This window comes from Gossypium arboreum, chromosome 3 (genome assembly GCF_025698485.1).
Source record: "Gossypium arboreum isolate Shixiya-1 chromosome 3, ASM2569848v2, whole genome shotgun sequence".
Classification (NCBI taxonomy): domain Eukaryota; kingdom Viridiplantae; phylum Streptophyta; class Magnoliopsida; order Malvales; family Malvaceae; genus Gossypium; species Gossypium arboreum.
The window spans coordinates 5501782-5518558 of NC_069072.1; the positions used below are offsets into that span (position 1 = coordinate 5501782).

General features: G+C 32.6%; 1 protein-coding gene and 1 long non-coding RNA gene across 8 annotated transcripts; both read left to right on the forward strand.

The window, feature by feature from the left end:
* Nucleotides 1-4161: 4161 nt before the first annotated feature.
* Nucleotides 4162-5025, forward strand: LOC128290237 (uncharacterized). Its single transcript, XR_008279905.1, has 2 exons — nucleotides 4162-4379; nucleotides 4676-5025. It is a non-coding gene; the product is annotated as an uncharacterized LOC128290237 (long non-coding RNA).
* A 2060-nt stretch (nucleotides 5026-7085) lies between these two features.
* Nucleotides 7086-15971, forward strand: LOC108476234 (helicase-like transcription factor CHR28). 7 transcript variants are annotated; one of them, XM_053025449.1, is made up of 12 exons: nucleotides 7109-7472; nucleotides 8347-8468; nucleotides 8591-8779; nucleotides 8875-9503; nucleotides 10092-10163; nucleotides 10275-10352; nucleotides 10461-11391; nucleotides 11683-11813; nucleotides 13113-13349; nucleotides 14259-14846; nucleotides 15049-15258; nucleotides 15621-15971. In XM_053025449.1, exons 2-12 carry the CDS (start codon nucleotides 8432-8434, stop codon nucleotides 15726-15728), a joined length of 3210 nt encoding a protein of 1069 aa, XP_052881409.1. In that variant the 5' UTR covers nucleotides 7109-7472; nucleotides 8347-8431; the 3' UTR covers nucleotides 15729-15971. The 7 variants fall into 7 exon arrangements, with proteins under 7 accessions (XP_017633872.1, XP_052881409.1, XP_017633870.1 ...); XM_017778381.2 differs by having other exon boundaries at nucleotides 7173-7472; nucleotides 8404-8468; nucleotides 8574-8779; XM_053025450.1 differs by having other exon boundaries at nucleotides 7173-7472; nucleotides 8404-8468; nucleotides 8574-8773.
* The last annotated feature ends 806 nt before the right edge of the window (nucleotides 15972-16777 follow it).

Sequence of the window (16777 nt, forward strand, 5' to 3'; positions counted from 1 at the left end):
TAAGTCTAAGGTTAATATAAATATATATTTTTATTTTATTCTTTTATTTATAGTTATAATATGGGGTGAAGACACAAAAATTTTTAAGGGTTGAAATTATTATTTTTAATTTGTAAATAATTAAATTAAAATTTTATTATTTTTAAATTTAAAATATAATTTTATCATTATAAATTTAAAATTTTAAAGAATTTAAATAAAAAATTCCATTTTAGGAGACGGCCCTTGCCACCTGTAAATACACCATTGGTTAAAATTATATTAGAAATTGAATAAATATATAAGCTAATAAAGAATATGAAAATTGAGCTCGAAATAAATATATACAAAAGTTTGAGGGTTTGAGTCCCCTTCTTCCTTTTTAATTTTAAGATTTTGGGAAACATAAAATATATATTGTTGATGTTAAAAACTAGATAAGAAATGGGCAATGGCCCAATGGGTTAAAATAACCTTTCTCCATTGTGATCTTAGGTTTGAATTCCTGCTCCTCTTTTAAATTCATAAATTTTCAACAAAAATGCCATAACATATATATATATATATACAATCATGCATCTAAATTAAGTAAGAAATGAGCGATAGACCCCAAGTAACTTGAGATAGATCGAGCCATGCATCTCCCCTCCATTTCCTTTTAAATTCGGCTAAAAATAGGGGAATTTGCAAATTGTCGTCCCTTGCCCCATTCTTTTATTATCTTTTTTCCCTAATTAGAACTTCAATTTCTCTATTTTCAAATCCTAATAGAAAATTGTCTTTTATATTTCTATTTATTCTATTTTTATTTTATCTCCCTTTTCTTTACACCATATTTTCATACTAATGGTTGATAATTATTTTGTTTTCCCTAATTAAATAATTCTTCATACAGTTGTTCTTTCTATTGATTTCGTAAGTGTTGTCAAATAGCATCCTTAATACTTGCCAAGAAACAGTAAGTATATTTCGTTCAAAAGTTTAGATCTTGAATTTTTATAGAATTTCTATCTGACGTTAATCTTTCAATTCAATTACTCAATCTTTTATGGTTATTGACAAATCTCTCGATATCTTGATTAATTATAAATCAACCATTAATTCATATGTAAATGACATTTGAAGGACCTGATTTAGGTGCGTCAGATCAAAATTGAGCATAAAGAACGTCGAACAAACTCTCGATGAAAGGTGTGTGTTTTTTTACAAGTGAATTGAGGCAAAATCGTGCCTAGGATAAGGTCACATGGCCTGCCACATGTAGGGGTGTGCAAAATTCCGGTAAAACTGAAAAAATTCGGTTAACTGATAGAATTCGGTTAATCGGTCGGTTAACCGAATTAATTCAATTAGGGTCGGTTAAAATTTTTTTGAGTTTTCGGTTAACGGTTAATTCGGTTCGAAACCGATCAGTTAACCGAAAAAATTCGGTTAACCAAAAAAATTAATAAAAAAATTTAAAATATATATGTTGAAAACATTTTTTATTTCGAATTTAAAAAATGAGGATCGACTTTTAAAAACGAAAATGTGGAGTCCCCACCAATCTTTCTGTTTAGGTGTGATCGGATCACCTAGAAATTTGGTTATTTTAATAAAATATTTCTTTTTACTAAAGCAACGATTTTGGTCTTACGAAAATATGAGAAAACGGGTTCGAGAGCCGGTTACGCATGAGGAAGGATTAGCACCCTCACTACACCCAAAATTGGTACCAAATCGATTAAATATTGTCTTTATGTCTAAGATTTGAAAATGTTTTTTGAACTGTGGTTCCTTTTATAAACATTTGAATAGCCCAAGTTGGTCGTCAAAATTCTCTTGTTTCAAAGGAATACAGCATCACATCCAGCACGATAGGATACGATCCTTTATACCCTCGAAAGCACGATGAATTTCGACTTCTAAAAGTTTTTGTGTTGAAAACCGCAAAAGGATGCACAATTGTTTAGTCCAACGAAAAAATCGAAACCCAGGACAGTAGGGCACGATTCCTCGAATTTCTAGACATCGGACATTGCTTTATTTTAGAATTCAAAGAACATGAGTGAAATTCTAAGGGAATATTTGATTATTTTGAACAAACAGGAAATCGCAACCCAGCACGATAGGGCATAATTCCCCGAATTGCCAAACATCGAACATTACCTTCGTTTTGAAGAAATTTTAAAGACATGAGTGAAATTCCAAAAGAATATTCGATTGTTTTGAACAAACGGGAAATCGCAACACAGCACGATAGGGCACGATTCCCGAATTGCCAAACATCGAGTATTGCCTTCGTTTTAAAGAATTTTTAAATGAATAGTTATAAAACTAGCTTAAAACGTATTAATTTTACTTGAAATAAGATGAAATAATTAAATTTTTTTCTTTAAAAAAGGGTTAAAAACTATAATGCAACATTTGTAAACTCGAAAGAAAAATAAAAACGTAGGGTGATATACACTCATAAAATACAATGCCAATTAATAAACTAATAATCAAGTATGGCTAATCTAAGGCAAATGTAGTCGAAATTCTAAACATGGATGGAGAATAATTGATATGACGATACAACAAATATGCATGCAATAATAAAACAACTAATCCATGAGATATCAAACAACATAAAATTAACATAATACAAAACAACTTTGATGAGCAAACCACAAGTTAGAATTTAAGATGATTTATAAAACTAATAATATATAAATATTTTTAAAATAGATATTACATAATGAAGACATTTGAATCAAATAACATGCATAAACATTATAAAGATGATACATCTATTTAAAGTTGACAAACGTACATGCACATAAAAATAGTATTTAAATGTGAAATTTTAAATCAATACAATATATAGTAAAATGTGTTCTTAAAAAAATGACTTATATACGTAAAAATATATATATACATATATAGAAAAATTTAAGAAAATTCATAAAATAATTTAGCACGGGACTAAATATGTATATAGGATTAAATTATTTATTATACATAAACAAGTATACATGAAACATTTGAACAAGTATTATATAAATATTTTAAATAATATAGTATAAAAAACTGAACTACAAAATGGTGATTAAAATATATAAAAAAGTTATTGAAATAGCTCAACACATATATAAAATATTAAGTACTTTAAAATAATCAACATTATAGATTACAAACTTTAATTAAAAAATGTATATGTACAAATATATCTAGAATATTTAAAGAAATATCATATAAATATTGAAATAGAATGATAAAAAACCCAAACTCATTGTACAAAGAAGACTATAGGTATAAAATCGTGGATTTAATAATGTGTATAGATTAAATATATGTACCAATATATATATAAGTACAAAAATAATTTAAACGATATGTAAAACGTGTATACAAAACATATTAAAATAACAAAAACATATGGGTTTAGTAATGTATGGATTAATATATATATATATATATATATATACACCAATGTTTACGTATGATATTTAAGTAATATATAAAACATGTAGTTTCCTTTTAAACAACAAATATATATACATATGTGAATAATTCAAAACAGGCATATGTATGAACTAATATGATATTAATAATATACATAAAATAAAGTTAATTTTGTTATCAAATATATATATATATATATATATATATAATGGTGTATATATAAAACATTTATAAAAATAATATGCAAAATGTGAAAGTATGAGTACCAAAATTACGATAAATAAGTAAATAAATGATACAAATGATGCAACTTATACAAATAAATAAACACGAATAAAAATACATGAAATGAATCTAAAAAGAAACCAAATTGAAATCAAATTAAAATAAAGAGGGTAGTTTAAATAAAATAAACTGTTAAAATAAAAAGGAAGGACTAGTGCACAACATGTACGAATGCGCAGGGACCAAATTTGAAAATAATCCAGGCCCCAAAACGCAGCGCTTAGGCGCGGATCTATTTGCAACCATGCGCAAATTACAAGTCCAAATTAAAAAAAAAAAGAAACAAAACAAACTAGACGCAATTGACTGCGCATGCGAAAGGGGAGGACTTGGCATGTAAATATCCCATTCGAAACACAAAAGTGCGGGTCCACGTCCCGGAGCGGGCTGACGCATGGACCCTTCCCCTTGAAACGGCGTCGTTTCGTTGTATGCTTAAAATTTAAAGAAAATGAATGCCATTTTGCCATTTTTCCAAGCTACAGACCGAATACCCAATTGTTAAGGTTTCGGCGCAGCAACCTTTATCCCCTAGGGCCATTTAATCATCAGTTCACCCTTAAAATTGGTGAGTGACGTAGAAGCCTTCTTTGTTTCCATCAAAATCGACACTTAAAAGCCATTTCCACTTGCATCTCTAACCCCGACTTTGACGGAGAAGACGAGATCTCATCGATGCATCCGCAAAGGTAAATTTCTCGTTTCTCTTTCTTTTTTTTTTTCAAAAATGTTCTAAAAGAAAACAAGGTACATGCAAAGAAAAAAAATATTGAAGACGAAAAAGATTCAAATCACCTTCTGATTTTTTGCTGGTTCTTTGTATTGAATTTGTGTAGTATGAGCGTAAAAAAAAAGAGCCCTTTACAATCGAAATCCACAAGGCTTTATAGCCAAAATCAAAATAAAATAAAAAATACAATTTTTCTTTCTTTGCTTTCGTATTGGCTACTACTCTGTTGTTGTTTTCGTTTGTTTTCTTTGGCAGGTACCGAGTACAGGACTGTGCTGGCGCTTGGCGTGAGGCGTACGGAGGGGCGCGTGGTGGTCGTATGGTGCTGAAGGCGCATGGAGACTGAACGTGGCTGCGGCGCAAAGGGGAACAAAACCCTAGGTTTTCTATTCCTGAAATGTTTCGGGCCTTTTGGGCCGATATAACTTTGGGTCTGGGTTTATCTGTAAATGGGCTTGTTATTTGGGTCTTGGGTCATGTAATTGGGCCAGGACATTTAATGGACTGTTAATATTTTTTTGTTTATTATTTTGTATTTTGGGTTCTTCTTCGGGCCCGGGCAAATTGGCCTATTTACAATATAAATAGCCCACTATTCACTCAAACCCAATCCAACATAAACCCAAATACCTAATCTAATATATATTAACCCAAGTACCCAACCCAACCCAACCCAACCACCCAACCCAACCCAACCCAATCATAAAAATTACAAATAATTTAATAAATAAAAATAAAAATCTAAACCTAAAACTAAAACTAAAAATAAAAAACATATAATTTTATACAAATAATTCGGTTAATTCGGGTAATTCGGTTAATTTGGTTAATTCGGTTAATTTTATACTTATTTTAACCAAAAATTAAAAAACATATAATTTTCGGTTAATTCGGTTAACCGACTGAATTAATCGAAAAATTTTCGGTTCGGTTAATTTTTTTGAAAAAATTTCGGTTCGGTTAACGGTTAAAAGTTTTGAAAGGTCGGTTAATTCGACTAATGTTATTTCGTGTCAGGTAACCGATTGAACACCCTTAGCCACAGGGTGTGTTCACCACACGTGTAGACCACACGACCCCTCACACGGCCATGTGCCTCTGAAACCCTAGGATAGTTCGAATCTCACATAGCACACGACCTGCTACATGGTTGTGTCTCCCCTATAGCTTAATTTTGCAATTACCACGTGACCACAGTCTATTACACGGCCTAGCCACACAACTGTATAACCCTTCCACACTATTCATAGCATCCCACATGGCTAATGTCACGGCCATGTGTCCTCTGTTTCTCAAATTTTATAAATTTGCCAATAAATTTTATGATTTGATCAGTTTAGTCCCTGAATGATTTCTAAAATACTTTTAGTGTTTTATTTAATCCAATTAAGTACTTTGTAACATGAATTTATGTTAGAATCTATTATCTATGATATATATATTTGCATGAATTGTGAACAATACATATGCCTCTTGTATCTATATTTGTGATTGTACGTAAAGTATGCCACATTTTATCGTTAAACCGAATACATAAAAGCTGTACAAGTAATACATGCACACACTAAAAGGAGAAAAAGATCGAGACTAGGGGAATTCGGCAAGGGATGCACCCACAAAGAAAGCATAGGCGAGTAGTCACTTCACTCAATACAAAGGATAACTTGAAAACATAATGGAATTTCTACAAATTAGGAAAGGCCTTCCAATCCTAGCTTCTAAAAGAGGAGAAAATACCAGACTTGCAACCCCATCATAGACAGCAAAGACTTCGAATGACAGACCGACAGTATTTGTAATTTTAAAAGAAACTTACATATATTAATTGAATTTTTTACCATATAGTTATATTAAAATATAATGCAATTCTTAATTTAATAATTATTAAAATAAATTTACAGCTAATTAAATTTTTAATTTTAATTGAAAATTATTAAATATAAAGATGAAATATAAAAAAAATAATTTATTAATTGTAGAATTGTCCTATTATTTAAAGTTTATTTAATAGATAAACTTTAGAAAGGTTATTGTATTTTTTATCAAAATTTAAAGGGTAAGTGGATGTTTTTATACTTCAATAATATTTGAATACTTTTCCTCTCATTTATATACACATGGATTAACTGAATAACAAACAATGATTTATTCAGTTCAGAAAGAATATTTAAGTTAAACGTTAATTAAATTAAAATTCAATTAATAATAAATATTTAAATTTAATAAAATGTTGAAATTTATATATTAATAAGTAAATGATTAAATTTATAAAATTAAAATAAAAAATTAAACCTTATATATTTTATTATTTTAATTACTTTTTATTCGTAATTATATGCGTAGGTCTCATATTTATATTTGTATTTGTATTTTAATAGTATTGTATTTATTATAGTAGAAAAAGAAGAAAAATTGGTACTAGTGAGTAAAAGGGCTAATATATCATTTGCTATCTATATTTGGCTTTAATTTTTAAATTGGTATCTAAATTTTTTTATTTCAGTTTAGTATTTAATTTTAATATTTAATATTTAATTTAATAGTCAAATTAAATGGTATAATGTAATCCAATAAATATTTAATTTGGGTGCTTAACTGTATATTTAATTGAAAAAAAGGACTCAGATATCAAAATGAAAGGAAAATCAGAAACCAAATCAACGTTGAAACACCAAACAGCATTAAATCTTAAAAAGTTCACCCAAATTATCCTTGTAATTAGCAAACTAGGGTAAATGTTTAAACATTAATTACGCATTAAATATTCACTTAAGAAAAAAATTACCAGAATCATAAAATTTGATGCTCTGTCAACGTCGCATACTCATTAACCCCGTTTTCTTCCTTTCCTTGTCCGAAACGCTGCCTCTTTGCTTCGCTCTCTTTCTTTTTTTTTTTTTCCTATTTGTTTCCTATTTTTTATTATCAGATTTTACCTTACTGCGCTTTAAACTGGTCTTTGAGAGGGAGGTTCTATCTGCTTAAACGTAGGCAGTTCAAAAAAAAAAAAAAAACAACTTTAGCTTCGTACAATGAAGAATCCTAACCTAAGGTAGGGTTTTTTTTATTTAATTGATTTGATTAAATTCGAATTTTCTCTCTCAATTGACCTTTTTTTGGGTCTGAATTGTTTATTTTTTTTGTGAATGTATGTTTTATGAAGTTTGAAAATTTGAACTTGTAACGAAGTGGAATTTCTTATTTGTTTAGTTATTTTTTCTTTGGGGATTTAGTTGTTTGGGATGTTGTTTGCTTGGTGGAGGCAGGGGAGGGAGCAATGGGGCTGTGTAGTTTTGAGAAAAAGAAAATTGAAGAATCTTTGATGGGGGTGCTTAGTTTGTGGTAGTAATTATGGGTGATTAGTTTTTGATTGATTTAAAGCATTTGACTCACTCAAAGAATCAAACAAGGAATACCTGTTTTTAGAAGAGGGGATCTTGTGAATGAATCTGGAAATGATTTAGAAACTATGGGGAGCACTATAATAGTAGTAATAGTTCAAGGTGATTGGGTGCTGCTTTTATAAGGAAATGATGAACGCATTTCCTTTTAGGAGAAAGAGGGAACCCCTTTTCATATAGAATTAAGGTTCTTTATCGTGCCATTGGCATATAGGTGTACTTCTTTGTATAGAAGTGAATTTACTTCCTTGCTGCTCCTCCAACTGCTTGTTGTTTGTGATTGCAATAACCGAAATGCCTAATTTCATAGGTAGCATTTTAAGATGAACGGTAAAGTGTAATTTGTTTGCTTGGGTAAAATCATAACTTAAGAGTCTTAATTTGTTGATTTTTGTACTTTATTAACAAATGACAATTAATTTTTTTATAGAACTTCTGGTTTGTATCAAGTCATGATTCTGATGTTTTGTTATTATTATTATTATTTAAAGCTGTTGCACTTATTTACGTAATGCTGTTTGTAAGGAAGTGATTATCAGATGTTTGACTATGCGGATCATCTTCGTGATTTCATCGTTTCAGTTTGTAGGAGTTGCACTTTCTTAAATGGATGGATTTGCAGCTTAACTTCAAGATGCTCAATCCTGGTCAGTGGAAATATTGTGTACTTATTTATTTGTTTTGTTTCGTTGGGGTTTGTAGATGCTAGTGTTCTGTAGGCCACCACACTGCACTAATGTATCTTCCCACAGGTTGGGTTTCCTTTCAGGAATCTGCTTTCTCCTTTGGCTGAGGAGAATAATTAGCTCCTTTACTCTAATGGCTTCTACAAATCCGATAGACATCAGTTCCTCTGATAGTGAGTTGGAGATAGAAGATGATGAAGACAAAATTACCTCATCTTTAAGGCCTCTTCCTGAATGGGCAGTTAAACATGGTACAAATTCAAGGGGTACTGGTTAGACATTGGTTTGCCAACTTACCATATTGTTGATGCTTCAAAGTTCAATGTTTTATTCACAGTGATCCATATAACTATATTTAAACTTGCAGGTCATGCTAGGCTGTCTCAAACGATTCCTTCTCCCAGTCAAACACAAATTTCTAATTTAAACCCTTCAAATGTAAATAACCATGCGCAGATAAAAATTCCGAGACATGAGCCCAATGACAATGTTAAAGCCTCAACTGTAGTTATTGCCCTAGATGATGATCCTGAATATTTTACTGGGAATGGGAATATTGGTCAGCCTTGGACTGTTAATTCTCGAATTGCTAATGGTTTTGGTACTGATTTTGAGAAACTGACATCTCAGCAAGCTTTAAAGAGGACTCTTCCTCCTTCTCTTCAATTATCTGGACCAAGTAGCAAACCCTATATTTTAATTGATAATGTGAGCAGCAATCTGATTCGTGATTCTCACGGAAGCTCTAACCTATTGGCTGGCCCTAGGTTTTCCAATTGCCAGGGATATATTGGAGAACATTACAGCAGGGGTGATAGTAATGAAATTATGATGTACGGAAACACTAGTAGGATCCTTCCTCCAACTTTGATGCATGGAAAGTCTGTTAATCATACACAGATTGCTGGTCCTGATGGCCATGCATATCGTGCTGGAGTAAGTGAAGAAAGATTTTCTGTAAATGATGAGAGAATGGTTTACCAAGCAGCACTGGAGGTATTTCTTGTTGAATCTGAGAGTTTCCTTTTTCCTGCCATGATCAGACATTTGATGATCCACTGCACGTTATGGAAATTTGTTATATCACTCTTAAGTCTGTGAATTCTTGCATCTTACATATTGGGCTGGGGTGATATTATTTTGATAAAAAGGAGTTCTCATTATGTTTTTTTTTTTTGTAAATTACAAAGCCTTTGGTTATTTAAGACAAACTTCCTGGACTTCTGAGTTTTACATCATAAGCATAACTTCGTTCTCTTTAATATGTTAATTATCTTTTCTGGATGATATTGAAAGCTAACGCATATACTATCATGTAAACATTGGAAGTCCATATGTGAAAATGCAGGCTAAAGTTGTGTGCACTGCAACTATATCGCAATTGTGAACTTAATGAACTTTTATCCTAAAATTATGAAGAATGAGTTTGTACATGATTTCTTTTCTTGCCTTTTAGCTTTTGTGCCTTTCTTCATGTGATCTGTGCACATGCAATAATATTTTATTGTCTTCTTTATTTCGTTAGTTGCTAAAATCTAGTTCTATTGTATGTAGAAAGATTAAATGGACTTATGTTTCTTGCAGGACCTCAACCAACCAAAAGTTGAAGCTACCTTTCCTGACGGTCTTTTGTCTGTTCCTCTTCTCAGACATCAGGTCATATTTTTTACATGTAATTGATGTTTCTTTGTCTTATGTTGGTTACATGGGTTATGATTATTGTTTTTGGGCATCTTACATGTGTTATTTAATCATTGAATTTTGCAGAAGATTGCATTAGATTGGATGCTTCAGAGAGAAACAAAAAGTGTGTATTGTATGGGTGGAATATTAGCTGATGACCAGGTTTATTGTTTAAAATCCCGTGTCAACCTAAAAGCTGATCAATGTGCCTTCATGCATATTTTGCTGCATACGTTTTCTGCTGAGACTGATTATGGCTTGATCTTGCAGGGCCTTGGTAAAACAATCTCGATGATTGCTCTTATACAAATGCAAAAGTATTTAGAGTCCAAGTCAAAATCAGAAGATCCAGAAAATCACAAAACTGTGGCACTGAATTTGGATGATGACAATGATAATGATAATTATAACGATAATAATAATGATACTGATGAGTTGGAAGAAGTGAAGCTGAAGGGAGAATCTGATGATTCCAAGTCAGTTCCGGAAGTGAGTACTTCTGCCAGGGCAGTCAGCAAACGGAGGCTGTCGGCAGGGACATTGGTTGTGTGTCCAGCGAGTATTCTTCGACAGTGGGCCAGGGAGCTGGAAGATAAAGTTCCGGAGGAATCTAAACTTTCTGTCCTCATCTATCATGGGGGTAGCAGAACTAAGGATCCTTCTGAATTTGCCAAGTATGATGTGGTTCTCACTACATATTCAATTATAACCAATGAAGTTCCTAAACAACCTATTGTTGATGATGATGAGATTGATGAAAAAATTGGGGAGAGATATGGATTATCTTCTGAATTTTCAATTAACAAGAAGAGGAAGAGAGCATCTCATGTTGGTATGAAGATGAAAAAGGGTAAGAAAGGAATTGACAGCTCCACTATTGATCCTAGCGCTGGTGCGCTTGCTAAACCAGCTTGGTTTAGGGTGATACTGGATGAAGCCCAAACAATAAAAAATCATCGAACACAAGTTGCTAGAGCCTGCTGCTCTCTTCGAGCCAAGCGTAGGTGGTGCTTATCTGGAACACCTATACAAAATGCTATCGATGATTTATACAGCTATTTCAGGTTCCTGAAATATGAACCATATTCAGTATATACAGCATTTTGCCATGGGATAAAAGGTTCTATAGCTAAAGACTATGTAAAAGGTTACAAGAAGCTGCAAGCTATTCTGAAGGTAGTAATGCTGCGACGCACAAAAGGTTATTTCCTTCTCTTAACAAATTTAGGTGGGATTTTGGTGTATTAGGAGAAAGTTCATACGTTGGCCCTATAAACTATAAAAGTACTCCATATATTCTCTCGGCATGTGGCATTTAGGCCACTAAACCCCCACCTCCATTTTGTAGATTCATCCTTGTTATGCAGAAGTGGAATTCTTTTGTGTATGATCAGTAACTATAACTGTATTATCTAACATAGATGTGCTTTGCTTGAATTTAAGCTTTGAATCTCTATTGCTGTTTTGGCTGATTTGATTAGCTTCTATCTAGCAACCTTGATTGATGGGGAGCCGATAATTAAGTTGCCGCCAAAGTCAGTTCTCATGTCTAAAGTGGACTTTACAGCTGAGGAGCGGGATTTCTATACCCAGCTGGAAGCCGATTCACGTTCTCAATTTAAGGTGCCGTTCATCCTTCTTCTGTATTCCCTTTTCAAGTTGGTTTTTGAAACATGCGTGACTGGTGTACTTTCAATTGGAATTGTCCTGTTTTAATTTGCAACAAGCAACATGCTCTTTTTTGTGTTCGTCATATCAAGCTTTTTATAATCCATGTGGGTGCATATTTGAAATGTGAAATTTGAATCAGTATTTTGTATGCCAAAAATCATTATGTTTCTTTTCTAGTCAAAATCATGTAGTTTGGGAAATGATTCTGGTAAAGTTTTCTGCTTCAACAAGGTATCTCCACCTTCCAGAAAGGATTCTTCTTTTTTTGGTTACTTCTAGGTATAGGGAGGTTTCAATAATGTTGCAATGCAATTAAAAGTTTGTAGTCTTATCATATAGCAAAAACTTGTTACATGATTAAGACATGGGATGATGCAGGTGATGAAACCATGAGCTGTGCAGGGATATGATAAATTTCCTATGCCCTTTTCTTGAATAATCATTTGAAATTATTTCCTAAACCAATATAATGAATGGGGTTTTTTTGTGCACTTTGTTGAACTTAAGACAACTAATCTTGTGGGTGAGTGCTGTAATTTTTCTCCATTCGGCTGCAGGCTGTAAGATGAATAAGAACTTATTCTCCCATAATATTATAACTTGTCTGTGTTTATGTGATTGTAATGCAGGAGAGATATTGAATTGGTAGTTTGTATCTAATTTCATTGCATTAGTGATTAAAGTAGGCAGAATCACATGCGTCTTCTTCCTTACTATCTAGGTCCTTTTGATATATTTAGACTTTAGGCAAACATGGAATCTTGCAGTAAGTTGGCAGCCAAGGTACACTGCTCAATCTTACTAATTTTAACAGTCACCTACTATTAGTGCCAGGTAAAAATTGAAAGTAACTTGTTTATACTTCTTTTTAAGCCTTATAGTGCAATTTAGTCCCACTAACTTAATGTTAATAATCTGGTCCAATTTTTGTTGTACAAAATCATAATGGTTGTTAAGCTTGTATGAATGTAATTACTCAATAATAAGGTTTATTTTTTTCCCAATTTGAAGATTCAATTCCTGTATGTTAGTGAAAATCGCTTCGTGCTGTCATTTACAAGCAGTTCATTTCTGTTGGTGTCTTGCGAACTATCATGTACAATACCTTGGTCATATTTCATGCACGTTAGTCTGACATGATGCTGTAAAAATGGAGTAACGTAAACTTTTGGCTTATCTGGAGATTAAATCATGCGTTCTGATATTCTTTATCTTGTGATAGTTACATCTTTTACTATGTAATTGCTACAGGCATATGCAGCTGCTGGCACGGTGAACCAAAATTATGCAAATATTCTTTTGATGCTTTTGCGCCTTCGTCAGGCTTGTGACCACCCACTCCTTGTCCAAGGATTTGACTCTGACTCCATTCGAAAGTCTGACTCTGTTGGACAAGTTTCTGTGGAAATGGCAAAGTCACTTCCTAGAGAAATGCTGATTAATCTAGTGAACTGCTTGGAAGCTTCGGCCATATGTCTTGTATGCAAAGTGAGTTTTTCTTAACCTAGCATTTTACATATAGATGGCTCTATTGCGCATCATCTGAATGTTGTTACTACAGCGATGACTTATTTGTAATTTTATATGATGGTATGTCCGAGGAATATAAGCAAGTTTCTTGTCATGGTAGTTTTTAACAATTTAAGACCAAAGCTGAGGCAATTTACATTTAATATGTTCAATCTAGGAAGTAGGGCTGAGCAACAAAAAACTGAGAAACCAAAAACTGACCTGATCTGTGGTGTTTTGGACGGTTTTGGTTCACAAGTTAAAAAACCGTGGTTACACGAACCAAACTGAATTTTATCTTTAATTTAATTTATTACAAATTTTAATATTTTATGATGTAAAATAAATATTTTATATTCAAAATAGTGAAAATAACTTAAAATTACTATAAAAAATATTTTCTAAAAATACTATATAATAGTTGTTGATTATTTTTTATTTGCTTGAAAAACTAATATTTTTTTTAGAAACATTTATGAAAAAGATTTGGAAACTTTATCAGATAATGTCCAAAAGCCTTATTCAAGCTCTTTTTGTTAAAATAAAGTTAAAAAAAAAAAACTCAAAATTAAAATGGAAAAACCGAGAACCGAACCGAACCGAATTGTTAATGAAAGTTTAAAAAATCCAAAAAGCCGAACAGAATTGAATTCAGCACTACTGGGAAGAGTAACAAATTATTGGAGTGAGGGATGTGGCTTTCTTGAAGTGTGTATGTGTGTGTGTTTTCCTCTACTCAATAATTACCTGTTGTTACCTTTAATCCACTTTGGTATATGTGAAATATTTTTCAATTCCAACTCTCTTAGTTTAGGGCTAGTGAGCTGAAAAGCTTTATTATTTCGGAATCATCTGTCATATTATTCTAATGCGTAATGCTTTTTACAGGATCCACCTGATGACCCCGTTGTTACCATGTGTTGTCATGTTTTCTGCTACCAGTGCGTGTCGGAACATCTGACTGGTGATGATAATACATGCCCTGCACGTGGATGTAAAGAACAACTTGGCGCTGATATAGTTTTCTCTAGAAGTACTCTTAGGATCTGTATTGCGGATGGTCATAATGGTAGTCTTGTGCATCCTCAGTTTGAAAATTCAGTGATTTTACAGGATGAGTACAGTTCATCAAAAATCAAGACTGTCATTGAAATTCTTAAGTCAAAATGTTTATTAAAGAATTCAAGTCTGGAATCGCAGAGTGCTATTGGATGCAGTGAAACTTCTTTGTCCTCTGAGCAGACATATACAGAAACTGACCATTCAGGCATTAGAGTTGTAAAGCGCACAACAGTTTATTCCAACTCACTAGCTGACCGACCGATGAAAGCAATTGTTTTCTCACAGTGGACTAGAATGTTAGACTTAGTGGAGCACTCACTACGTACTCATAGTATAAACTATAGGAGGCTTGATGGGACAATGTCTTTAGCAGCGCGAGACAGGAATGTCAAAGATTTCAATAATGACCCTGAGGTTTGTTCTACCATGTGAATTTAAGTAATTTCCTAATGCCAATATTTCTTAATGGGCAAGTTGGTTATTATTCTGTGGACTTGAGTTTGTATTTTGCGTATATTCTGTAAACGTTTTAATGTTTTAGCTTACTGAATCAATAATGTTGAACATGATGTGATTCTGTTTCTTCTGACTTCTTGCAGTCATTGATTTCTTGCAGGTTACTGTGATGCTCATGTCGTTAAAAGCTGGAAACCTTGGTTTGAATATGGTTGCTGCATGTCATGTTATCCTTTTGGACCTTTGGTGGAATCCAACTACTGAAGACCAGGCTATTGATCGAGCACATAGAATTGGACAGACTCGTCCTGTTACTGTAACTCGGATCACCATTAAAGATACAGTCGAAGATAGAATATTATCTCTTCAGGTACGTTCTTTCTATAGATTGTGCTATGACTCAGATTTTCTTCAAGTAAAGATGCTGATGTCATTTATGTAAGCTAATTGGAATATTTAGGTCTTCTTTATTCTGGTTCTTGTATATTGATGAATCAACAGTGAAATCAATTACATTTCCTGTACCATTAAAGGCCAGAAGTGTTCAATTTCAAATAGGATTTCCATAACTAAATGTGCCACTTTGATAGTTAAGAAAATGGCCTGCAACATTGAGTTTGCAGCAGCAGCAAATGTTTTTTATAGACTTTGAAAACGAAGAATTTGCATTCTTGGCAGACTGATGAATATTTTCGTCGTGAGATATTTATTTCTTCATTTGCCTTAATGTAGGAGGAGAAAAGAAAAATGGTTGCTTCTGCTTTCGGTGAAGATCAAAGTGGGAGCTCCGCAACTCGATTAACCGTGGAAGATCTCAGATATCTATTTATGGGTGATTAGCCATCTCCATTTTGTTGCATTCTCCTGGCATTTTATGTTCCTCCTTGTAGTTTCCATCAAAAAGAGTGAGATTTTTGTAAATTAAGATGGTGACTCTCAATTTTGAAGTCTAGAGGCAATTTTTTGTTCCCATCAAGTGCAGACATAGGATGGCAAGGGCATCTTGTAAATATTTTAATTATTTTGTAATGCATATCGAACCTTTTTAGTTATCATAGATAACCCTTTTTGTTTGTAATGTAATACATCGTGTTATTTCCGGATTACTGCATGTTTGTTTTTAAGGTTTCTTTGTTTCAGCTTCAAAATCCCTACTTTCATCACTGAAGAAAGGATAATGTACCTATTAGTTCCATTGGAGGGTAAGCATGCGACAAGGCTTGGGTTGAAGGTCTGACCATGGAAAGCAAAGAAAGCTTCAGTATGGCCTCAATCAAGGTACATTTTCCACCATTATGACAATTTTGTCAATTAAAGGATAATACCAGTTAGAAAAAAAGAAGTTAAGAGGAGATCTTTTAATTACTATACTTGATCCATCGAGCCAAGTCTTTTAGAACATTCCAGGAGTGAAATAATCCAAGAATCCTGTTGTATTCCGGGGTTATCTCCACTTTGCTTTGGTGAAGAAATATCAGGTGAAGCATCTTGCATGGAATACTTGTTGGAGATGACACCTTTCGTAATTATCTTGTTCTATAAGTATTGTTATCGTCCAAGGTTGTTTCGAACGGGCTTTTCTAGAAAAACCTGTTTTGAACTTGTTCCTGGTAGAGGTTATTCTGACCAAACAGCTTTGAACGATAGTTGTTTAACGAAAAAACAAATTTTAATGAATTTTGTTTTATTGTTACCTGGTGTCAATGAAAGAATAACATAATTACAGGTTCTGTATCACCCATTTGGAGATTTAGTTGATACCATCACATTCACAAGTAAAGGACTTATTTTGAATAGATAAAATTACTTCAATTTCAAAGCACTATCCACTCATCAGTGTTTTTGTATTTGCACTTCTATTCCCAATTAAACCTAAGTAACTAATTTAC